We start from the raw sequence: 24,545 nt of genomic DNA on the forward strand, positions 1-24,545 counted from the left end.
AAGGAAGGGTCGGGGAGGCCGCAGGCCAGGCCCTGCCACCAGAAGCTGCAACAGAGGGAGGCCTTGGCGCACAGGCGGGAGCGCGTCTCTCCTCTGGGCTCTGAGGATGAGCGAAAAGGGCGGCAGGGAGGTCATTCTTTAATTTTTCCGTTAGAGGGTCTCTGAGCTTTTGCGTAGCCCTACGCCAGTCAGCCGGGCGTGTGGCCCTTCGAAGGCACCAAGTGCCACTTCCAGGCCCCCGCGGGCACCGGCTGGCCGGCCCCGCCGGGAGCGGGTTGTGCCCGGGGCTGTAACGGTGCCCTGAGGGGGGTGAGGAACGGTCCGGGGGGGCAGTAACGGGAACGTCCTCCGCCGGGAGCGGGGGGTGCCCGCCGCCCCTCCACAGGCGCTGCCCCGCCCACGCACGGCTCTCGCATGCTCGTTCCGGGGCGGCGGCGGGGCTCGCTCTCTCTCCACCGCCCTCCCGCGGGCGCCCCGCAACCTGCATAAAACCTCTCGCCCCTCTACCGGCGGTGGGGGAGCGGTTCTCGCCTGGGCGGGCGGCGAGCCCGGGATCGAGCATGGGGATGGGGGGAGAGGGGGGACCTTTGAGACACCGGCGGGCGTTATTCAGATTCTGGGGCGGAGGGGGCGGGGCGAGGTGTGGGAGCCCCCGGGGTGACGCAAGGGCGGCGGCAGCGCGCGAGGACGTCGCTTGGCGCGAGCGGGATGGCGGCGGCGGGTGGCGCGGGCCCGGAGATGGAGCCGGAGTCACTGCGGCGCGGCCCGGCGGAGGAGGAGGAGGGCGAGGAGGAGGTGGAGGAGGAGGAGGAGGAGGCGGCGGCGGCGGAGGAGCTGTCGGAGCTGGCGGCGGAGCTGTCGGCGCGGCGCAGCGCGGAGGCGAGGCGGCTGGTGCTGTCGCCGCGGCGGCTGCCGGGCCCGCTGCCCGCCGGGCTGTCGCAGTGGTTCCCGGCGCTGGAGGTGCTGGACGTGAGCGGGACGGGGCTGGCGGAGCTGGGCGCGGAGCTGCTGGCCCTGCCGCGCCTCCACACGCTCCTGGCCAAGAACAACCGGCTGGGCGGGCCCGGCTCGCTGCCCAAGGGGCTGGGGCAGGCCCCGCTCGGCCGCTCCCTCCGCGTCCTCAACCTCAGCGGGAACCGCTTCGCCGAGGTGCCGCCCGCCCTGCTGGGGCTCCGCGGGCTGCAGAGCCTCAGCCTCGGCGGCAACCGCCTCCACGGTATCCCGCCCGACATCCAGGAGCTCCGCAGGTGAGGGCAGGGCGCAGGGCCTTTGCCCGGGGTGTGGGGGACACACACAGGGCTGCCGGGCAGACCCAACCGGCTTTTCTTGCACGCCCTCGTGTCTCGCTCCCGCTCTGTCGAGGAGTGAGTTTTGCCCGGCCTCAGGTGTCTCTAAGCACTGCTGCTACTAACGTGTCTCTTCCCCTTCGGCAGGTTGAGTTACCAAAACTCAGAGCCGCTCTTCAGGTGGGCGATGGGCCTTTTGCGCTTGCAAAATGGGCGACTTTTCCAGGATTTCCTAGTTCTTGGGCTGCCTTGGCGTGGGGGAGCCTCTCCTAATGTCAGTGTGGTTGGTATGAGTGTTGATGTGCAGAAGGTGCTCCGTGGCTTTGCTTTAATACAGGTTTCTAGGCAAGAGCAAAATAAACCCCCTGGTCTCATGCAGCTCTGCTGCATAAAGGACTGCACAGGAGAATAAAGATCTTGTGGTTTCTGCAGACAATAGGGCCTTTCTGCTGGTATGGCTCAGTCTCATCAGGGTGTTTGCAGGCTCAGTTGGGGTTTTGTTGTATTTCCCTCCACCTACCCAGCTCGTGTAGGTCTGACAGGTCTTCTGAAGCTTAGAGCCCTAGGCTGCGCTCAGGTACATCTGGCTCTAGGGCTGAATCACACCACCGCAGGCCGATGAGGTAGAAACCTGGGGCTGAATAATGGCTTTTAGGAATGTTGGTGGGGTGGGAACAGCTCTGAGGTAGGACTGGGCATTGGCTGCCCGCAACGACCTGGGGCAGGTACTTTTGAAGGCTGCCATCCTTCTGGGCAAGCCGGAGGCCATGTTGTGACTCGCCTGTTACACCCAGGCACCCTGGTGTGTTCTGCTGGTTTCTCAAGCTTCAGACTAGCCCCTGTGTGGCTTTGCACTAAGACTTTGGGTCTGAACTTTTTTCGCTCCGTCTCTTTGCCAAGGGACATGCCAGAGGCAGCCCCTCTTACGCAAATTCCAGCAACCTTGACCCTAATTAGCTGGATTCGCCCTGATGGCTCAGCAAAGCTGCATCCAGTGGAAGCACAGGTTGTTGTCTCCCACAGCCCAAGGTTGGAGGTACCGGAACTGCTTAGTGCTAGCAGGAAATGGTTTAGTCTGTCACTGTGTGATACAGTTGGGTATGTGGCTTTTGCCCAGATGGCACAGCATGCACCTGTTGAGGATCTGGAGCAACTCTGGGTTGAGCTAAGTCCGACATGCTATGAGGCATTTTGAGTGCTAGAGAATGCCTCTGCCCCTCTTGGCAGAGTTGGGGTGTGTCCTTGGTTGGGGCTGTCGTGAGGAGGAAGAACCTCAGCTTTCTCTCTGTTCAGGAGCAGTTCCTTCAGGGATAACAAAGGAAAAGAGGACAGTGGCACCAACTTCATGGGAAAGGAGGCCAAGAGAGGAGGGCAGTTATGCATGGGAGATGATCCACGTTTCCTCCGTAGCATTCCTGGTAGCATCCAGGATGTGGTTGGGATCTAGTTGCACCCACCTCTGAGGCAGAGGCTCCCTGCTGCTGCTTGCATGCTCTCATCTGTGGTTGTGGTTTCTCTCTGTCTCGTTTCTTTTTTTTTTTTTTCCCCCCCCCAAGTAAACAAACCTCAGCCCTGCTTTTTGTTATGCTGCTGATCCTGGGAGGGTACCAGGTGGAGTAGCAGGGCACAGTGGGCTGTGTGCTGCACTCCATGCTGCACTGCTGTCAGACTGCTGCTGTGTGGTTACTCTGCTTTGTTCCTCAGGCCTGCCCTGATGCAGGGCTCCTGTTTGTCCTGTCCTGCTGCTTTTCTTGGGCTCGTTATGCTCGAACCCCAGAATGACAATTCCAAGAGGGCAAACACGGACAAGGCTAATTGAACTGTTGGTTTATCGTTACAAAGTGATGTGTCAGGTAATAAAATTAGACTAGACCCAGCTTGTGTCTGCTGCCCTTGTAATCACTGCAAACTCACTGAACTTCTGCTAACGTGTCACCATAATATAATTGAACTTTAGCTTAAGATAGCGAATCCATGCTCCACCAGGATTGTCAGCTTCTTTACCACTGTGCCATCCCTGACTCTTCTGTATTTGCAACTGCTTAAGTAACAAAAGGGAGCAGCACACTTGCTTGCCAGAACTGGGAGAAAAACAATACTTTATAATTTAATATTCCTCCAGAGGGAATCCTGAATCTACTCATTGGGACCCCTGACCTGACACCGCTGCCAAAAAGATAGTGCATATGTACTGGAGAGGAACTGCTGCTAGACCCTCCTCCTGCCTGCAAGCAAGAAGGGTGTCTGCAGCATGAGCATGCATAGTGTTGAAATGGTTGAAATGAGCCTGAGCAAGGACAGAGCAGAACCAGCTGTTGTGGCAGGGCAACGCTGGATTCGTTTCTGAACTCTGGGCCGGGAGGTGGGACCTGGTGTAGGTGCTGGGGCTTCTCTTAACCTTACAGCTCAAGCTGCAAGTGTCTGTCTTGCTGTTATTGGCAAGCCAAGACTCTCAGCCTTTTTCCATATACAACTTCCCGTAAAAGAAGTGTTTCTCATGTCTTGAGGTCTCTGAGACCACAGAGGAACGCAGGCAGCACTTTGACCAGACACGTTCCTTCTGCTAGTACTAGAGTTCCTGAGGCCAGCAGTTCTCCTCTTTCTGTGACCCTGGCAGCTTCCCATTTGCTCAAGTCATTGATTATAGAGCAGAGTTGCAGAGATCTAGAGATACTTTTATGTTTTCAGGACATGTCTGAGCTTTGATGAGATTTAAAAAAAAAAAATTATTGGTAACAAAGACTGATGTCTTTCCTGTGCACTCCATAGTTTCCTGTTGTAGTTTTTGAAAGGGTAGCATGTCAGTTTTGGTGAAGGCCAGGAATATGCAGGTAAGGAGTCTATGTTCTGAAGCTGAAAGAATAGAAAGCTGATGAGTCTGATCTGCCAAGGGAGAAGGAACATGCTGGCAACTACAGATGCAGAGGCCCTGGAATGAGAGACGTGTGCCATGCGTTGTTATTCACATGAAGATAATAAATTCACGACTTTGGAGCAAGCTGGGGGTCAGGTGTTTTGTGCAAAAACTTTTCCCTAGCATGTTCCTAGTGATTTGAGGAGTTAATGAACAGCAATAAGAACCCCAGCCAGCCTTGCTGCTGTCTGGTCTTACTCCTTCCAGCTTCAGCCATCTGCCCCATCTTTGCCCACACAAATCTGTGCGCAGTGCTAGATCCTGCACAGAAAGCAAATGCCTTTCACCTGACTATCAGTTGCCTCCTAGGCCATTGTAGAAGGACCACCTATAGATGTCCTGATGCTTGAAGCTTCTGTCACATGGCTTCATAAGTGGGTGATCACGATTGCCCTGGTGACAGCAGCAGGATGATGCTGATCATAGCATGCCAGCATCAAGGATGAATACCCTTTACTTCATGTTTTCCATTCGGAAAATGCAGTGTTCTTCCCTCCTAATTCCACCGTAATTGTCTATGGTGAGCTGCAACGACCTCTTATGTTTCTGAGAAAGGTAAGCATGGGCCCTACTGAGGGTTTCTTTAAATAGTGTGGCTGTGGCAGCCCTTTCTGAATGCCCACCACCCCCAGATACTGTCAGCTAGCCGTGTCAGTACAGCACAAGGCCTGAATTGCAGCATTGGCTGTTGTTGTGAATTTGGAGTAGAAAACGCACCAGATGGGTGAGAGCAGCTCTCTTTGCATTGTTTCCATGTTTGTTGCCAGTTAAAAAATGAGCTTAGCATATGTAGATATAAGTGTCATCTTTTTTGTAGTTCTCCCTCCAACACTGACCTTGCTGTGTTTTCGGTGTGACGTGTTATGGTCAGTCTCGATTCACAGCCTCTGGCAGCTCCAGCTGTGATCTGCATAGACATCCCACTGCCAGGTTGGTTGTGTGTATCCTTCCTCTGCTGATCCAGTGGGGGATGTGCTAAGGGTGACAGCTGCTGAGCTAGAAGTGTAGTCATCTACTTGTGCCCTTTCTGGATAAAATTTGTTTGGCAAGTCTGGTAGAACACAGCTCTGGTCTTCACTGTCCAGCTCCAACTTTTGGCTTAAGGGTGCACGGATTGCCCTCGTGAGCGTGCACGCCTGGGGAAACGTCTTGCAAGTGTCTCCCGTAAAGGGCAAAATTCTCAGGAACTTAGTGAGATGCAGTTGATACCTTGAATTTCCTGATGTGAATTTCGAGTTTAGTCATCTAGTGAATACTCTGATGCTCAGTAGAGCACCAGGAGCAGGCAGAAAGAGCTTGAGAAAGAGCCAGGCTCTTTCCAGGCGTTTTCTGTGCATGCTCCTTTCCTGCTTGCACGGATTCCTCTAGTAAAGCCCAGTTGTGCAAGGGCAGGGATCAAAGGCATCAGACGCCCAACTGGATTCATCCAAGTTTTGTGCAAAGGCTTAGATGCAATGGAAACCAGAGTATTTGCTTTTATTCATGGGTAGTATTAAGCGTGTTAGACAAGCATACACTTAACGGCTGTTACAGTGTGGGAAAAACGGCAAGTGAAGCTTTGATAAAGATACAGCATTAGGAAATCGTCTTGCTGCCTCCCTTTTTCTTCCCCTCTTCAAACGTTTTGCAAATAGTTTTCAGACGACTGTTTGATCTTAAATTTGCGTGTCAGCAAAGGCTTTGCAGTTCTCTCAGGAATTAGCAAATTGTAGAACAGGGTGAACAGGAGTGTATTGTGGGCTGCTTTTAAATTCCTCCCTTGTATCAGCCTAAAAAGTGCCCTGGAAATTTATTGCTAAAAAGTTTATCTTAAAAAGACCTGGAGCTATTTCAGGCTCCATTGTTTCTTTTTAGATTGCCTATTTAGATGCATCTGTTTGATGTCAGCTGTTAAATTTTATCCAAAGAAGCATCTGTGGGGAAACAGGGTGGATTGAAAATTTGAGTGTCTTCTATGCCAGGAGACGTTCTCCCCTTGAAACATGACTATGAAAATGTCATGGTAATTCGTATCAAAAATGCCTCTAGTGCTCAGAGTGGGCTCTTCTTACTGAGTGATTGGGGGCTTTTTGATTTGTTTTGTGCTATATGATGACCTGGAAACCTCAAGGACATACTCAAGTAAGAATGTGTGGTCTCTTGGCATGTTAAACTGCCACCACCTGCATCAATTCATAGTTCTTTGAGCATTTGCCCGCTCCCTTCCCATATGTAAAAGGATTTCCACAGCCACCCTACGCCCCCTGCTAGAGGAAGAACATGCCACGGGCCCAGCGTGCCACCTGCTGCTTGGCAGCAATTAGTACTGGCTCTGCTGAGTGAGGGGCCTGCTGGATATGAGGCTGAAAGGGACTCTGGCCTTTTGTTAGTGTCTTTGTAAACATTGCTAAAAGGTGGGAGAGAAGTTGTCAGCCTCCATTAGTTAGTCTGTCAAATGTGGGGTATTTTCATTTTTTGTTGAGATGGATTTTGTTGGTGTTTGTCTCCTCTTGAAACTTGTTCAGCCAGTACCTGTGTGGCAGGTTGAAAGTATACCCTTTATTCTAGCTTCAAAAATAGGAACTGAACTTAGGTTTGTTTGAGGCTGATTGCTCTATGGCTCTTCTAAGTTCCTGGACTGACTTTTGAAAGTACAGAAAAATTCCATCTCTCCGTCTGTGTACACAGTGATGCATGAAACCTTAGCTGGCTTGTCCAAATGACTATGCAGATTAATGATTGTCAGAAAAACTGGGTCTTGGTGTGAAAGGTTAGTTAGAAGTATTTGCTAAGCTCAGTCCTGTCTCTGCTATGGTCCTCCTGTGAAAAACTACAGTAAATGTTGTGAATTGCCTCATTGCAAGCTATTTTGTGAGGAGGGCAGAGCTCAGCAGTGCTCTTGCTCATCTTACCGAGGAGCAGCTTGCCCCCTGAGTAGGACAGCTGAAGAGCCACATTACCTTGGTCTCTAGGTACAGCCTTTGTATGACATGAAAATCAGGCCAGGAGTAGGTGAGCTGGGAACAAACTGTGGCCCCAGTGGTGTGGTCAGCAAAAGGGTTGTGTCTCTTGAAAATCCTTGTCTCTGTCATAGTTAGCTTTGCTCAAACAATTCTTGACACCTTAATTTGACACAGAAATTACTATTGTTGATTTCTCCCTGTTGCTCAGCCAAGACTAAGCTAGATCCTTCTTTCTAGCTAATTGTATTTTGGGGGGATGGCAATGACTGATTTCTTTTGCCTACTAAGCAGTGTTTCCGTGGAAGCTGTAAGAATATCTTCGCTGTATGTAAAATAAGTTTCTTTATAGTTTCAAAACCTCCTCCCTGTGCTTTTTAAATAAATTTACCATCTAATTCATATCTTAAATTGATGTTGGAAATTCTGATTTGCTGTACTAGACTGGGCCCAGCGGGTGGTTAGCCTACTGACCTCAAAAAGGTGACTCAGAAGACAATTTTTAAGAAGCCCTTTGTTGCCACTGAAGGAATTACCTTATTTAGCGGATTTTTAGTTAACAGACAGTTTGTAGCCTGCTGTTGGAGCTTTATTTCCTAGCTGCTGTAACTGATGTTCTTTTTACACAGACTTTAGAGAGAACGGAATTGAAAGCTGTAAGTAGTTTGTAAGCAGTGTTTTTGCATGCTTAGCTTGTGCAGTAAGCTGCTCTTGAAACTTAGGTATTTCATGCCTTGAAATGAATTTCAAAACCCCTATACTATATATTTTGCACCCCTCTTCTCCTTCCCTAGCATGTGTTTTCATGCAGTGTGGCTGTATGGTCATTATTGTCTTCAAACACAGAAGATGATGAGTTAATTATTCACTTTTCCTAGGAAGTGGAAACTTGTACATATCTAAACCTTGTTTAAACATTGAAATCCACATCACTACAATTCCCTTGCCCAACAGTTTTTGCTGTGGGCTCCAGCAATGGCATGGAGTTAAAATATGCCTCGGAATTGTATGGTCAGCAGTTAACTCCCTAATGAGAGCCAAGCAGCCTAAATCCATCGTGGGAAACAATGGAGGTTGAAGGAGGAATTTTGGTTAAAACTCAGGGCTTTGTTAGGGGATCAAAATTTAATTAAAAATAATCTCCCCTTGATGTGGTATCTTCACAACAGCCTTCCTCCTACCCCACTCCTCACTACAGGCTGTCTGTGTAGAAGAGGGGCTACTTCTGAGCAGTGGGGCTTTGGTGATGGTTTTCTCCTTGTGTACTTTCTTGTGTGTTCAGAATAACCCCCAAATGTGCTGTCCCACTCAATCTCTCAACTGAAGCAAGTATAGTTACTTCCTTTCACGTAGTCAAATCCAGTTTAAGGCTTAATTTTGCGCCCACTTTGCGAACTTAAGTTATTTAGCTTGCCTTTGACACACTCCAGAAAGGTGAGCGGATCCAGGGGGAGTTAAGCTCTGTGAGTGTTAACCTGGTGTGTTGCAGAGGTCTGTTCTTCGCTCTTGGGCAGATGGTCCTTTGCGCTGTGTTAGTGGCCCCTGTAGCCCAAGCAGGTGCTGTTATTGGATCTTTGGGATTCAAGTTTCTTTCAAGAACTGAACATAATAGTCACTTTCTACCATTCTGCTCCATCCCAGCAGCAGGCCCAGGGATCAGACCCTCAGTTGCAGGGTTCAGACCACCTCTGCGTCGACTGCTGTGTCCCTTGTGTGGTTTGATTGTGTGTTTCTTTGCCAGTTGTATCCACAGCCTTTCTGAGTTGCTGGGGTGAGATGAAGGTGTCTCCTATTCCAAGGAGGTTATAAGCTGTTCTTAAAGAAAGGCTGATGGAGCCTGGATGACTTCTCTTTCCCTGACCCACGGGGAATGCTTGGTGGATCAGAGGGGGCCAGTGTACACTGTAGTTAGGCAGCTAACCCAAGTGTGTACTGGAGATTTTAAGCCAGCACCTTCAGACAGGACTGTAGGATCCACTTTTTTTTAGGCATGCGGAAAAATGTTGTCTGGACCATGATTAGCAATGGTGTCTCTTTCAAGTCAGAGGTACCCAAACTGAACCTGCTGTTGCTCCTCTTCCAGACAGCATCTGAGAACAGGGCAGGAAAACTATCCGACTCTGTGAAATGGGGACTTGCAGCTATTACATTGAAGAGAAGCACTTGCCAATCTTTCTCCCTGGAAGGGCAGAGATGCACAGCAAATACTGGCTATTCCACCTGGCAGAAGGGATCTAGTGCCTCTCTTTGTTCCTGCCTCCCAACCACTGAGTTTTCACAGGACATCCAGTGATGATTTTTTTTTTTTTTTTTCCCTTTTAGTTAGGCCTTAACTGCAGTTAAGCTCAGCTAATGTTTTTGGTAACTTTGGGCTCCATGGCTTCAGTATACTGAAATCCATCTATCTGAGAAATGGCGTGCAAGTAATTGTGCAACGTGGGTGTACTCTGTGCTGTGCAGCTGTGGTGTTAGTATGTGAATTGTATCAAAACGGGACAGGCTGCCTCTGATTTCCACTGAAGGGTTGCAGTTAGTCACTTGAGGAGTCAAATGATACTGTAAAGAGCAACTAGTGATTGTGTAGGGCTGGAATTTTCAGGGAGAGCCACTGCGCTCTTGCTTTGCTCCTACTGAAACTGAGAACTCCCACGGGCTGCAGCAGGATCTGTGTTGGTGCTGCAGACCTTGCATGTGCAGGCTGATTTTCCCTGGAAATAGGAGCGGGAGCTTTGCATGTGAGCTTGTTGTAGGAACGCATGGCTGTCTGGTGCCTACCTGCAGATGTAATGGTGACTGCAGGAGGCTGGAGGTAAATCTCAACATTATCTGTTGTGAAACAGCAGCTCTGTTGTAATTTTGATGTGTAACTGAGCTTTTTTTTTTTTCCCTCATCAGATTATCTCATATGTAGTCATCTGTAAGTTTTCTTTAAAAAATGCAGGAGATGAGAAGACCAAGTGTTAAATGAAACTGGAAATGACCTTAATGAAATAACTCAGTATTTTATCTTCTCTTTTTCAGTTTAGAGTTTCTGTACCTTGGAGGAAATTTCATTAGTTCAATTCCACCTGAATTAGCGAACCTGCCTTCTCTAAGCTATTTAGTTCTGTGTGACAACAAGATCCAGAGCATTCCACCTCAGCTGGCACAGTGAGTTTTTACTGTCATCAGCCACTGCCTGTAATTAACTCCTTGAACATTTTCTTCTGTATGTGTGCGTAAAAGCATCTGGGAGGACCTATTTGTCCTTTAGTTTGTTAATGTGACTAGACTGGAATAAGAAAATCCTTAGCATGGTGTACTGCAGGCAGACCATGTATATGTAATATTGAAATCTCAATCAAACGGTTATGAAAAAAGAAAATGTCACCAGTATACACTTTAAGGTGAATTAATATTAATAGAATTGTACAGGGAGCTCTGAGAAGTACCTGGGCAATTCAGAAAAGATGAACTGCCATGCTACCGTGTTCTTAGTGAAGAATGCTTGGTCTGTTTTGTCTTTCACCCAAATCCTTTTTGTGTGTGCTTTTGTGTAGTACCATCCTCTATGCTTTCTTGGCATTTCTTACTGTGGGATCTCAGAATGTTTTAGTGCTTGTTAAATCCTGCAGCATGGCTCTATAGGATAAGTTACTCCTTTATCTGTTTCACAAGGGGGAAGAGGGCACTGCAAACTCTGTATGGGTAGCCTAAGATGAGAGGTGAAGAATTCAGTGTGTAGCTGTAACCCCAAAAGCAATTGAATGGCAGCTCGTGAGTTTTCTGAGTTGTAATTTGATGGTGTAGTGGTATTATTCTTAATGTACAGTGTCCAGTTGTCTTGTAACTTGGACTGGTTTGAGAGCATCCCTGGACTCTGTGCTGAAGCATTGCTTTGTGCTTCCTGAGAGAGGTGAACACCTCCTCCAAAGCCAAAAAACTTGCTTGGCACCCATGCTGATGCTTGCCTGGCCTGACCTTGCTTAGCTTCTGAGATCTGGTAGTATCACAGAGCAAGGTGATGCAGCTGCAAGCAGTGAAAAAACCCATGGGGTTTTCCAGAGTTGGCTGCCTACCAGCAATCATCTTTAATGCATGAGTGAAAGCAGGTGACATATTCAAAGTACTGCATGGAACCGTTCTTGCTACAGGGAGATAATGCTTCCTTGTACCCAAGGTAGCATTATCTCCCCTGAAAGCACTCACTCAGTTTGTATACTTTTGTTCTGTGCTACCTTTTTTGGGGTGTGTGGGGGGGCAATATTGAGAGAGACAGCAGCACATAAGACTGTTTCTTTAACAGGTGTTCCAGAGTTGAGCCAGGTTTTCTAGGGCCTTGTGTGTGCTGGAGTAACAGCAGCTCTTCTAGCATGAATTTATGTCTTAAAAGGAAGAAAAGCCAAAATAAAAGAGATTGGTGGGAGAGGGGAGAGTAATCAGGACTGTGGAATGCAGTTGTGGAATGATTTTGCTTGCCCATCTTGACTGGGTTTCCACCTCCATCCCCAGGCTGCATTCCCTGCGTTCCCTCAGCCTGCACAATAACCTGCTGACTTACCTTCCACGAGAGATCCTTAACCTGGTTCACCTGGAAGAGCTGAGCTTGCGTGGGAACCCACTGGTAGTTCGGTTTGTCCGTGACCTGACCTACAATCCCCCAAGCCTTCAGGAACTGGCTGGACGCACAATTAAAACTCGCAACGTTCCCTACGCTCCCAGTGATCTCCCGGAGAATCTTGTCCGGTATCTGAGCTTGGCCAGCAACTGTCCCAATCCTAAATGTGGGGGTAAGTTCACCTTCACTGCTCTGCTCCCTGCTTTTACCTGATGGGTTTTCTTTCCCTCTCGCTTGCTGTGACTTCAGTAGCTCAGTCAAGTTTGAAATGATGTTGCATCCAAATTCTAGCTGTATTTCATTGGCTCCAGGTCTTTAAGGAAGGAATCTTGTTCACTTAGGAATGATGTTCAAAGCTGTAGTGCTGGTTTACTCTATCTGCATGGGAACGTAAGACCGTTTTTGTCAGAGTCTTTGCAGCTTATCCCAGCACACCACCATGCTTTTATGGTCTGAAGTTTCCGATCTGTTTGCCGTGAAAAAGCTCAGACTAGGTAATGGACAGGAGAACATTTGCAAGCACTCTTGCTGAACAGCAAGCTTCCTTTCTGAATGGAAGAGAGGAGAGAAGCTGCAGTGCTTGGCAGTTAGCAGAAGCGACTTGTTTAGCTCTTGCTTGGGACTACTAGCTTGTGGTTCCTGGAAGGAGAGGACTTCATAGAAAAGCCTGGAATGCTTGAGCTTAATTTGGCTTAATGCTTAATCTTTATCCAGAGTAAATGATCTGCGCATTTAGCCTTTAGAAGATTAAGGAAGAAAATAATTAATTAGTATCTACCCTGCAGTCATAACACAGGCTGTTATCTTATCTCCTTATAGGACAATATCAAAGCTTGCTCTGTAAGCAAAGACAGAAGGGCTGGAACTTGTGTTGGAAAGGAAAGTAATGTCTCCTTTTTTAGAGTTATAACAGTGGATTGGTTTTGCTCTGTCTCATTTTCGCTTATGAACTACCACAGTACAGCAGCATTGCTTTAGCACTGCAGGAGAAAAGCTTACTCCAGACCAGCTAAGACTTAAAACACCGCTGGAAACTTCTGAAAATGGCACTGTCTAAAATCACTTGCTGTGACAGGAAAAGAACGTAATTGCATGTTACAGCAACACTGTTGCCATGGAAAGTAGCATCCAAACTCAGCATGGTGACTTCATTCAAGCAGAAGAAAAGTAAAGCTATGAAGGTCTATTTGTGCATTTTTGCTAGCTGGTAGAAGAGGTTTTACAAGTTTGAAAATAGAGTAGATGAATTAATTTGACATTTAAGAAGTTTGCAAATTCCCAGCTGGAGATTTCTCCCTCATGGTTAGAAGAAATTGCCAGATTCTTTGGAAGTAGTTGCCCTGTGTCTTTTCGTGTAGAGTGTGCCATTCTGAATCACCTATCAAATAGAGTTCTACAAGATTTTAGTTTTTCTTTTTAACTAAGAAAGGAAATTTCACATTTCCGTAGGTGTCTTGGTCCCCTCTCTTCCTCCAGTATCCCTTGTTCTTCTGTGTCAGGTGCCGTGTCATTTAAATGCTAATTTGAGGCATTTGCACCAGCCTCAACAACCTTGCAGAGTTTACAGGCTTCTCCACACGGGGTCTCATGTGTTGTTACTGTTCCTTCTGCCCTTACAGGTGTCTACTTTGACAGCTGTGTCAGACAAATCAAGTTCGTTGACTTCTGTGGGAAGTACCGCCTCCCGCTGATGCACTACCTGTGCTCCCCAGAGTGCTCCTCTCCCTGCAGCTCTGCCTCCCAGAGCTCTACTTCCCAGAGTGAGTCTGACTCTGAGGACGAAGCCAGCGTCGCTGCACGCAGGATGCAGAAAGTCCTTCTGGGATAACAGGGAGTGAGAGGGGAAGCCGGAAAGGAAAACATCTTTGAAAAGCATTAATGGAACAGCAAAGCACGAGCCTCTGGCCCAAAGGGCTCATGAGAAACTGTCCTCAAGTCCATGCAAGGGGCAGAACATCTTAGCAAGGCCTAGACTTGCTTGGTGCAGTGCTACTTAGGAGAACTCACTTGGTGGCATGCTGCCTGTAGGGTGCCTGGGATTGTTAGAAACATCTCCTGCTTGGGAGACACCCCCCCCCTCCCTTGTACGGCCTGGGGAGGGGGATTCGTTCTCACTGGCGGATTGAGAAGGGTTTTAATAGATGACACTTCACTGAACTTCAGTCACACCTCAGAGCAGAGGAGACTGGTCAGATCTCTTAACACTGTGGTAAATCAGAAACAGGCTAATGATGCCATGTGAGTATGTACGGACTCCAATGTTTTATGTAGCGTTTTGATTCTTTGCTGTCTCCTGTGATTTCAGTTACAGATTTTACACCCATCCCCTAAAAACGGGAGTTGGATTCTTTATTTGTTCAGGAGTAGATTTTTCCAAACCCTGGTTGCTCTTCCTTTGCCTAGAGGCGTAGGGTCTCTGTAACAGAGGGTACAGCCATCATAGAACTGAGCCACCTTTTTTTCTCCTCTCCCTTGTTATACTAAGCTGCTCTTAGTGTTTCCTCCTAACTGTATTTTTTATTTTTCCTCCCTCTGCCTCTTCCCATTACACCTGGAGTGTTGCTGTCCTTATGGTGCCTTCAGAAAACAGAGGAGTTGTTCTACTGAGACTTGGTATTACTTCAGACTCACGGCCATATGTGCCTGCGCAAGGGACCAGATGAGATGCTCCGAATCATGTTTTGAGTCTCAGCATACTGGAGCAAATCTGCTTTTATATCTGTGAATTGCAGGACAGGTCTTGATTGACATTTCTGGTTTCTAAACAACCATGTCCCCCTGCTGCAGCCAGCTCTGCTGTGCTTGGTACAGAGTTGCTTTCCATCTTTAAGGTCATCTGCTTAAAGCAGGCAGCAGCTTAATGAATTGCAAGTATTGAGAGAAGTGCCGTGGAGAATGGCTTTTCTTTTTTCTTATTCATAACATGAGAGGAAAAGCCAGTAGGGAGGCTGAGGCGTGAGTATCTTGCACGAGGTGGTTTTGAAACCTCTTCCTTATTTATTTGTTTGCATTTGCTCTGGTTATAATAGCTTTGGCAGTCTGTTAGATTGTTCAAATAACACATTCAGTTATCTTAAACTGTGTTTAAAGGAAAGCTGCAGAAAATAGCTCGGAATTTTTTAGTATCAAGAAATATCTTATGAAAATTAATATTATGAATTGACAGAGATCGATAAATCTACTTTATGGGGCTGTTGTGTGTTTTTGTCAGTGAGAGCTGCCCCTTTATTAATATTTCATGACAGTCCTTTTGATGCAGTTTCAGACAGAGCAAATCCAGCTGTGCCTTTGAATGCATAAGCAGAGCTAATACATTGTGTGAAAAAGCTAAATGAACAAGAAAAACTTTCCTTAACCAACTCTGGTCCAAAGGGGGAAATAAAAAATCTGTGCTTCTCTCCTGCATTCAGAAAACGAATATATCTATTTGAATATCTTATGGCAGCTCTGTGTTAATGGTCCTGTTTAATTATATTTGACACTTTATATATTAAAGCACTTTGATAATTCTACTCTCTGTAACTAGCTTTAGTGATTTTTTTTTTTTTTTTTTTTTTGTAATTAGACTACAATTTTTTCTTTAATGTGACCTGAAGAACAAGGTCTGGGAAACGTTTTACATTCCAGTCTGTCTTGGTGTGCAGGTTGAACTTCTTGCCTTGCATTTCCTTGACAGCACTACTCGTTTCCCCAGTTTCCTTTGGAGAGAACTGGAATTTGAAAGAAATGATCTGGTTGTAAAATAGCACCCCATCTGTTATTAATCATTGCAGCTTAGTCTGAAGATTCCCCACATGCAGAGATCCACAGGGAACTAAATTGCACGTGCTGTGTGCCTTTCTAAATAATTTTTTAAAGTATATTTTTAAAGACAGAATAAGGTATATGTGCAAAGCAACTGGATGTCACTTTAGCAAATTCTGTGAGGTTTGCTTGGGCAGAAGAACCTACAGATTTTGAGAAAAACTGACTGCATGCTGCTAGTTAGATTTGGATCAGTGAGTGGCCTGTGTTTTGTTCTTCATCGCCTCTTTCAGATGCTTCTTCCTGTCCCAAGTGAATATTTTCATGCCAGTGCTGAGGGACAGTAAACTGGTTGTAGAGCCATGGTTTTAAATTGGCTGCTAGTATAACAGCAGTGAGCAACTGAGTGATCTCGAGCTTGGCACTTCTGCCAGTGAAAGTGAGCCACACAAGTTGAGATCTCAAGATCTCTTAAGCTCAGGGCCATGAGGTACCACCTTCCTTTCTCCTCTTTGGCAGCAGCTGTCTTGAAGTCATTCATTTTTTTACTTTACTAGGTTAGATTTCACCACAGTTCCTGTTTGCACGGTAGCACCTCTGTGTGTGATGGGTTAAGACCAGTAGTGGCTGGTTCTAATTTAGCAAATGCAGTTAAGGATCAAGCTTTCCTAACTGAACAGGCATCCCATTTCTGCCCCAATTCTAATAGGCTAATCTCTTTTCACAGCTTCTTCATTGTAGCCAGGTCAAAACTTGACAGTTTATGCAGTTGATATCTCTATGCATTTTTAGACTTTATAAAATATCTTGTCTCTTAAAAATGTATATCTATTCCCAAATACAGCTACCAAGTTTTCTTTTTGCTGCTGGGCTTTAAAGTGCAATTCAACTAAGTCAGAGTTTAAAACAATCATGGATTTGTAAGGAAAAAAAAATGGTTGTTGATTGGTTGTTGTTTTTTTCCCCTCAGAGGTGGATTTGAGAGGATTAGGAGTGCAGGTTTGTACTGTAGCGCCTAATGTATTGAGCCTCTGGGAGTCAAGTTTTTTAGCAATTGTTAGGCCTGGAAGACTGGAAAACGTACTGGGCAATAAAATAGGATAAGACATAACTTGAAAATACACTGATGGATGGTAGGCACTAGTTCCTACCAGCCTCTTCTCAGGGGCCCTGAGAAGCAGACAGTGGTTTTGCCAGCATTATAGCTCTTTTTGTCAGTTTTAAATAGTGGATTTCAGTTCTACGGATGCATCTCAGAGTGAAGTCTTCAGTCAGTGTTTTGGTATCAGTCCCCTTGTTGCTACAGCAGCCCAGCATGTCCAGCTTTTGAAACTGTTCTTAAGCCGAGACACAAGCATGTGAAGCAAAGTTGCTCATTCCCTCTTCCCCACGGGGCCCGGGGCCCTGCCTGCATTCATCCTCTGCCCTGCCATCTCTCTGCCAAGGGGAGCTGCTGGTGCGTTTCTGAATGCAGGTGCTTAATGTGAACAGTGGGGTCGGGTTAAAAAGAAGCAAAATATCAATTTGACTGGAGGCAACTTACACTGTTGCCAATTCTTTTATGTTTCTCTTTCTTTAATAAGAGGTGAGACTTGAGGAAGTCAGTAATGAATATTTAAACATATTCTGAAGTGGCCAGATGCAGTTTTTCACGGGCTTCTATCCTGGACATTTTAAGTCTTTGAAATCTTGTGTTGAATTATAATGGGAGTGGGGGGGAGGGAGGGGAGAATCAGCTCCTTTTTGTTCCTTATTCTTGTTGGCAATAATGAATGGAAGGAATTTAATCCAATGAAAGTAATGAAACTTAATCCTTGCAATGTGTCTTTGTTACCCAGTTCAAAGAACTATTTTAATGCATCTTATTCACACCATGCCCTCCCTCCCCAACTGAAGATACTTCAAATAGACTACTTCAGAATGCACACTAATACAGCAGTAACTCTATCTCGGAGACCTTTCTATTGATTATTTCATTTGCCTGCCTGACTAGACAATTTATATTTTACTGACCTAAACATTAAGGGTAGAAAGGGTTCTCATCCAGCCCTCTTGTTGAATTTTATCGTGAGCATTTGTTTTAGGAAGTCTTGAAGTGCCTTATGTTTTTAAAAGTGTATTTTGCTAGAAATGTATGAATATAGAATATCTCTAACAGTATTGCATTATGAGCTGTAAAACAAATTGCAAACACTAAACCAAGAATGTTATTTCTACAGTTGTTTGTCCATTATTTACTGGCATCTCGATTCTGTTATTGCTGCAGGCAGAAGCCTTGCAGAATTGTAAATATTAAAAATGGGGCTATACATGGTCAGGGAACAGATGAGCTTTGACCTGTGCTGTGTAAAACCAAGAGTAGGTAAGACTTTCAGAGGGACTGCTGAAACTCTTGTTTTTTGAGGCCCACTTGGGACAGACCAGTGTGTGTTAGACCAGACCCTGTTTTACTTCTGGTACAGTGTTGCAGAAATTTGCTTCAGAGTTCAAAGGTAGAAGTAACTCATGGGCAAGATAAATATACAAACAAGAGAGCACAGTGTCATGGTGGAGTTTTCCAGCACTAGGAAGCAACAGTTCTAAACTTCTTGAATTGTTTCCCTCTTAATACACTAACCCTGAAACCTGTAAATGACTTTTTGAATGTTATTTTTCTGATCATGTTAAGTGGCTACTGTGTTCCCATTTCTTGTGTAATCCCATGTTTTCTCCTACATCCTGAAAAGCATTTGTGATCTATTGCCAAAATGTTTCAGATCCTGCCGTGCAATTACCAGTTGTCAGTGCAGAAATGTGGTCTATTGGAAAATGGGACAGTGGGAAACAAGAATTACTTGATATGAACTTCATCAGGAACTATTTCAGAGATGGTTCAACTTCATATGTAATGAAAACCTTTCAAATTATGCAGCAGCCCCATTTCAAATAACATTTAAGCAGGGCTTGCACCAGCACTAGTTCAGGTTGCTGTGGGTTTCTCTAGCTGAGTCTTAAAAACCTCCAAGGATGAAAAATCCACAATCTCCTCTGCCTCTGGTGCTATAATCTCCTCCTAGTGCAGAAGTCTGTCCAGATGTGCAACATCTTCCTGACATAAAGTGCCCATCTTCTGATCTCAAGGAGAAAATCTTGGCTCTCAAACTTTCTTCTTTGCTTTTAGCACTAATGCACTGAGAAGAGTGTAAATCATAGAATCACAGAATGGTTTGGGTTGGGAGGGACCTTAAAGATCACTTAGTTCCAACCCCCCCTGACATGGGCAGGGACACCTTCCACTAGCCCACCATCCAGCCTGGCCTTGAACACTGCCAGGGAGGGGGCAGCCACAGCTTCTCTGGAAAACTGTGCCAGTGTCTCACCACCCTCACAGGGAAGAATTTCTTCCTTCGATCTAATCTAAATCTACCCTCTTTCAGTTTAAAACTGTTACCCCTCATCCTATCCCTACAGCCCCGATAAAGTGTCCCTCCCCACCTTTCCTGTAGCCCCTTTAAGTACTGGAAGGCCTCTCTAAGGTCTCCCTGGAGCCTTCTCTTCTCCAGCTGAACACCCCCAACTCTCTCAGCCTGTCCTCACAGGGGAGCTGCTCCAGCCCCCTCATCATCTTTGTGGTCTCCTCTGCACCTGCTTGAGCAGGTCTTTGTCCTCCTTCTGTTGATGCCCCCAGTGCAGGGGGGGTCTCATGAGAGCAGAGGGGGAGAATTCCCTCCCTTGACCTGCTGGCCACACTTCTCTTGATGTAGCCCAGGACACGGTTGGTCTTCTGGGCTGTGAGTGCACACTGATGGCTCATAGTTTTCCATCTACTAATGCCCCCAAGTCCTTCTCCTTGGGGCTGCTCTCAGTCCAGTCCTCGCCCAGCCTGTGTTTGTGCTTGGGATTGCCCTGACCCATGTGCAGGCTTTGTTGAACTTCAAGAGGTTTGCACGGTCCCACCTCTCCAGCCTGTCCGGGTCCCTCTGGATGGCCCATCCCTTCCCTCCAGCGTGTCGGTCACATCACACAGCTCAGTGTCATCGGCAAATTGCTGAGGGTGCCTCGATCCCACTATCCATGACCCCAACACAGATGTTAAACAGTGCCGGTCCCAACACCCACCCCTGAGGAACACTGCTTGTTACTGCTCTCCGCTTGGCCATTGGGCCATTGATTGCAACTCTCTGAGTGTGACCATCCAGACAATTCCTTATCCATCGAGTGGTCCATCCATCAAACCCCTTTCTCTCCAGTTTAGAGACAAGGATGTCATGTGGAAGTGTCAAATGTTTTGCACAAGTCCAGGTAGATGATGTCCATTGCTGTTCCCTTATCCACCAGTGCTCTAACCCTGTTGCAGAAGGCCACCAGATCTGTCAGGCACGATTTGCCCTTAGTGAAGCCATGTTGGCTGTCACCAATCACCTCCTATTTCTCATGTGCCCTAGCAGAGTTTCCATGATCCTGCTGGGCCCAGAGGTGAAACTGGCCTGTAGTTCCCTGGATTTTCTTTTATCCTCTTTTTAAAAATGGCATTATATCACCCCTTTTCTGGTCAGTGGGAACTTCATCGGACTGCCATGACTTCTCAAGTATGATGGATAGTGGCTCAGCCACTCCATCCAACCATTCCCTCAGGACCTGTGGATGCATCTCATCAGGTCCCATGGACTTGTGCACCTTCAGGTTCCTTAGATGTTCTTGAACCTGATCTCCTATGGTGGGTGGTTCTTCATTTTCCCAGTCCCCGTCTTTACCTCTGAGTCTTGGGTGATGTGGCTGGAGCACTTGCTGGTGAAGACTGAGGCAAAAATGTCCTTAAGTATCTCAGCTTTATATCTGGGGTGACCAAGTCTCCCTTTGCCTTCTGGAGAGGGCCGACATTTCCCCTAGTCTTCCTTTTATCACCAACATACGTGTGAAGGCTGTTTTGTTGCCCTTGACATCCCTGGCTGGATTTAATTCTGTCACAGCTTTGGCCTTCCTAACCTGATCCCTTTCTACATAGACAGTATCCCTCCCAGGCTACCTGTCCTTGTTTCCACCCTCTGTAGACTTCCTTTTTGTGTTTGAGCTTGTCCAGGAGCTCCTTGTTCATCCTCGCAGGCCTTCTGGCATTCTTACCCAACTTCCTCTTTGTCAGGATGCATGGCTCCTGAACTTGGAAGAGGTGATCCTTGAATATCAACCAGCTTTCTTGCCCCCCCCCCCCCCCCCCCCTTCCCTCCAGGACTTCATCCCATACTACTCTTCCAAGCAGATCCCTGAAGAGGCCAAAGTCTGCTTTCCTGAAGTCCAGGGTAGTGAACTTGTGCTCCCTCCTCACTGCCCTAAGGTGTGACCTTTTCATGGTCACTGCAGCCAAGGCTGCCCTCGAGCTTCACACTCCCCACCAGCCCCACTCCTTGTTGGTGAGAACAAGGTCCAGCATAGTACGGCACCTCGTTGGCTCCTCTATCACTTGGAGAAGGGAGTTATCATCAACGCATTCCAGAAGCATCTTGGATTGCTTGTGCCCTGCTGTGTTGTCCCTCAGCAGACATTGGGGTGGTTGAAGTCACCCATGAGGACCAGACTTTGTGAACATGAGGCTGCTCCTATCTGTCTATATAGGGTCTCATCTGCTTAGTCTTCCTGGTTGGGTGGCCTGTAGTAGACCCCCACTATAAAATTTCCTGGCCCTGCTGTCCCTTTGATCCTGACCTGTAAGCTCTTGATCAGCTCCTCATCCATCCCCAGGCAGGGCTCTCTGCAATCCAGCTGGTCCTTGACATCTCCCCTGTCTGTTCTTCTTAAAGAGCCCATATCCTTCCATCCCAATGCTGCAGTCATAGGAGCCATCCCACCATGTCTCAGTGATGCCAGTAAGATCACAGCCCTGCAGGCATCCACATGTCTCTAGCTCCTCTTGCTCCCTATGCTGTGCATGTTTGCATAGAGGCATTTAAGTTGAGGCCCCGATGAAGCTGACTAGTAAGTCAGGTTGGAATTCATTTGTGCTGCTCTTCAGGTGCTCTCTTGCTGACCTGGGACTCCTCTCCAGGCTCTGGGCATCTATTGCTGTCACTGGTATCAAGCTGGTAAGAGTGGGATGGATTGAGGTTCCCCTCATCTGGTAACTTCATTTTAAAGCTCTCTTCACCAGCTTGGCAAGCCTATGGCCAAAGATGCTCTTCCCCTTCTCTGACAGAAGGACCCCATCAGCCCCCAGGTTTCTCAAAGTGAGTTGAATGAAATGGAAGTATTTCTTTGCAGAAGGGGTTGTTTGGCGTTGGAATGGGCTGCCCAGGGCAGGGGGGGAGTCCCCATCCCTGGAGGGGTTGAAGAGTCGGGTTGACCCAGCACTGAGGGATCTGGTGGAGCTGTGAACGGTCAGTGTGAGGTTAATGGTTGGACTGGATGAACTTCAAGGTCTTTTCTAACCAAGATGATTCTGTGATTCTGTGAAACACGAGTTACATAGATGCCTGAAGCAGATGCTTAGAATGTCAGATTGACATTTTAGGCTGAGATCTAAAAGGGAGCATTATGATGCTTTGGAAGTGCCCTTCATAAGGTAGAGCTATACGTTGCCTACTCACATGGGCTGCCTTAGGTGATCAAGACAGCTGGAGCTGAACATGTGTACCTTTTCCTCTGCACTAAGGTTGTGAGTTGCAGTTGCCAAACATTTAAAAAACACTGGAAGAAAGTTAGTCTGCACTGAAGAACGGCAGGGCCATTGGCACCCTTAGTCACAGTCTGGAGATGGCATGCCATGTCCAAGTGTCTCTTCCCTTTCCAATAGCCACTGCTTTATGGTGGCTTATCAGAGGAAAGTTGAGTGCGTGTGTTTTTGTACTGCAGCTTGCTGTGGTCTTCTCTCTCATCAGTCAGCAAAAAGCGGAGAGTTTTGACAAGGAGGTTTAACAGTAGCCAAGGTCCTTTTAGGATGGAGGGGAAGGTTATCCATAGCAGAGCCCAAATCCTGCTTCCAACTGGTCTTTTTTTGGGGAGGTAAGAGTGCAGCTTGTCTGGTGTCAATTCCAAGGGACAGTGCTCACCCAGGGAACACCCAGCACCCTTCTTTTTATGCTGGCCTGGGACTTACTGATGGCAGGCAGCTCAAAGCTTGCTATCAGACTGGCAAAGGATTAATGTATCATCAGAGTGTTGTCCAAACACCCTGTTTGTAACCTCTTCTTGACTGCGTGGAAAAAGCAGGACCTGAAGCCAGTACTGATCAGTAAGTTGTAAGTTTGTCCTAAATATTACACTATGATCAGCATGTCAAAGCCCCACAAGGCTGGCTGCCATTTACACGTCTCCAAAGATCATTGCTGGTGTGTTGGCAAATGAACGGTTTCACCAAGCTGCATTGTTGCTTGTGTAAGGGAATGTGACAGAGCAGGAGTATTACAAGGTCCTTGCCTGTGCTGTGATACAGACACTGATTAACTGGTAAGTTGGGTGGGCAAACAAACCCTTCATCTGGATGAGAGTTTGGGTGGGGTCAGGGGATCACAAGCTGAAGCCCAGCAAGTTGGCATATCACCGTTTACATCAGCAAGAACACAAACATCTACTGCTGCTGAAAGGACCTGTGTGAAAGGTTGCAGGATTGTTTTCACAGAATCATCTCGGTTGGAAAAGACCTTACAGATCATCCAGTCCAACCATTAACCTCACACTGACTGTTCCCAACTCCACCAGATCCTCAGTGCTGGGTCAACTCGACTCTTCAACCCCTCCAGGGATGGGGACTCCCCCCCTGCCCTGGGCAGCCCATTCCAACGCCCAACAACCCCTTCTGCAAAGAAATACTTCCTAAGAGCCAGTCTGACCCTGCCCTGGCACAGCTTGAGGCCATTCCCTCTTGGCCTGGCGCTGGTTCCTTGGCTCAAGAGACTCATCCCCCCTCTCTGCACCCTCCTTTCAGGGAGCTATAGAGGGCGATGAGGTCTCCCCTCAGCCTCCTCCAGACTAAACCCCCCCAGTTCCCTCAGCCGCTCCCCATCAGACCTGTGCTCCAGACCCTGCACCAGCTCCGTTGTTGCCCTTCTCTGGACACGCTCGAGTCATTCAATGGCCTTTTTGTAGTGAGGGGCCCAAAACTGAACACAGGAATCGAGGTGCGGCCTCACCAGTGCCGAGCAGAGGGGTCAGATCCCTTCCCTGTCCCTGCTGGCCACGCTATTGCTGATACAGGCCAGGATGCCATTGGCCTTCTTGGCCACCTGGGCACACTGCTGTCTCGTTATCAATCCCCCCCAGGTCCCTCTCTGACTGGCAGCTCTCCAGCCACTCCTCCCCAAGCCTGTAGCACTGCTGGGGGTTGTTGTGGCCCAAGTGCAGCCCCCGGCATTTGCCCTTGTTGAAACTCCTACAGCTGGGCTCAGCCCATCACTCCAGCCTGTCCAGGTCTCTCTGCAGAGCCTCCCCTCCCTGGAGCAGATCAACACTTTTTTGGAGGGTCACTGAAAGAGTAAATTTCAGCCTTAAGGCTTTGAAAATGGATAGGAAAGGAAAATGCCATTGTGGAAAAATATTTTTCCATAATTCCTGGGGGTCCTGCCATCAGTAGTAAAAGTGACTTTATAACAAATGTAAAGCATGATATTGAGGAAATGTTATCCTTTGTGCCAGACAACGTTATGGTGTTGCTCTCCCAAGCCTTGCTTTGCCAGTGCTGTTCTATTAACTCTGGGTTGGGCAGCCCCGTTTTTCCTCTGGAACAACAGCCACATGGTTGCTGTAGATGACTTAATGGATTCTGCTTCTGAGCAGGATGACACTGAACAAGTCTTCACCAAACTGGCAGATCATGGGAATGAGAGCAGTGCGGATGCAGAGCTGAACACTAGAAGTAAGGGACCTTATACTTCCCTTAAAAATAGCCTTCTGCTTCAAACACGCCAGATATTTTTTTGGAGACAGGAGAAGTCTGGCCTTTGGAGAATGTCCTTCACACCAGGTAATTCTTGCACCTCCTTGGCAGAGGATCCCTCTGAGCTGCTCAGGGCAGTACTTTGTTTCCCTGTGCATTGCCCTGCTCTCCGTTGGAGGGCCCATGGTGCTCCCTGTACTCAACCTGTAAAACCTCCCTGCAG

At 47.5% G+C, this 24,545-nt stretch overlaps 1 protein-coding gene across 1 annotated transcript; it reads left to right on the plus strand.

The window, feature by feature from the left end:
- Nucleotides 1–708: 708 nt before the first annotated feature.
- Nucleotides 709–17,696, plus strand: LRRC58 (leucine rich repeat containing 58). Its single transcript, XM_074897159.1, has 4 exons — nucleotides 709–1,247; nucleotides 10,161–10,289; nucleotides 11,631–11,908; nucleotides 13,356–17,696. Exons 1-4 carry the CDS (start codon nucleotides 709–711, stop codon nucleotides 13,562–13,564), a joined length of 1,155 nt encoding a protein of 384 aa, XP_074753260.1. The 3' UTR covers nucleotides 13,565–17,696.
- The last annotated feature ends 6,849 nt before the right edge of the window (nucleotides 17,697–24,545 follow it).

The sequence above is a fragment of the Athene noctua genome, chromosome 1 (assembly GCF_965140245.1).
Source record: "Athene noctua chromosome 1, bAthNoc1.hap1.1, whole genome shotgun sequence".
Lineage (NCBI taxonomy): Eukaryota > Metazoa > Chordata > Aves > Strigiformes > Strigidae > Athene > Athene noctua.

Excerpts from the sequence above, each read along its gene's own strand:
- LRRC58 (XM_074897159.1), top strand. The coding sequence starts at position 709 with ATGGCGGCGGCGGGTGGCGCGGGCCCGGAGATGGAGCCGGAGTCACTG. Across the intron at positions 1,248-10,160 it reads GACATCCAGGAGCTCCGCAG|TTTAGAGTTTCTGTACCTTG; the intron begins GTGAGGGCAGGG and ends TCTCTTTTTCAG. Across the intron at positions 11,909-13,355 it reads TCCCAATCCTAAATGTGGGG|GTGTCTACTTTGACAGCTGT; the intron begins GTAAGTTCACCT and ends CTGCCCTTACAG.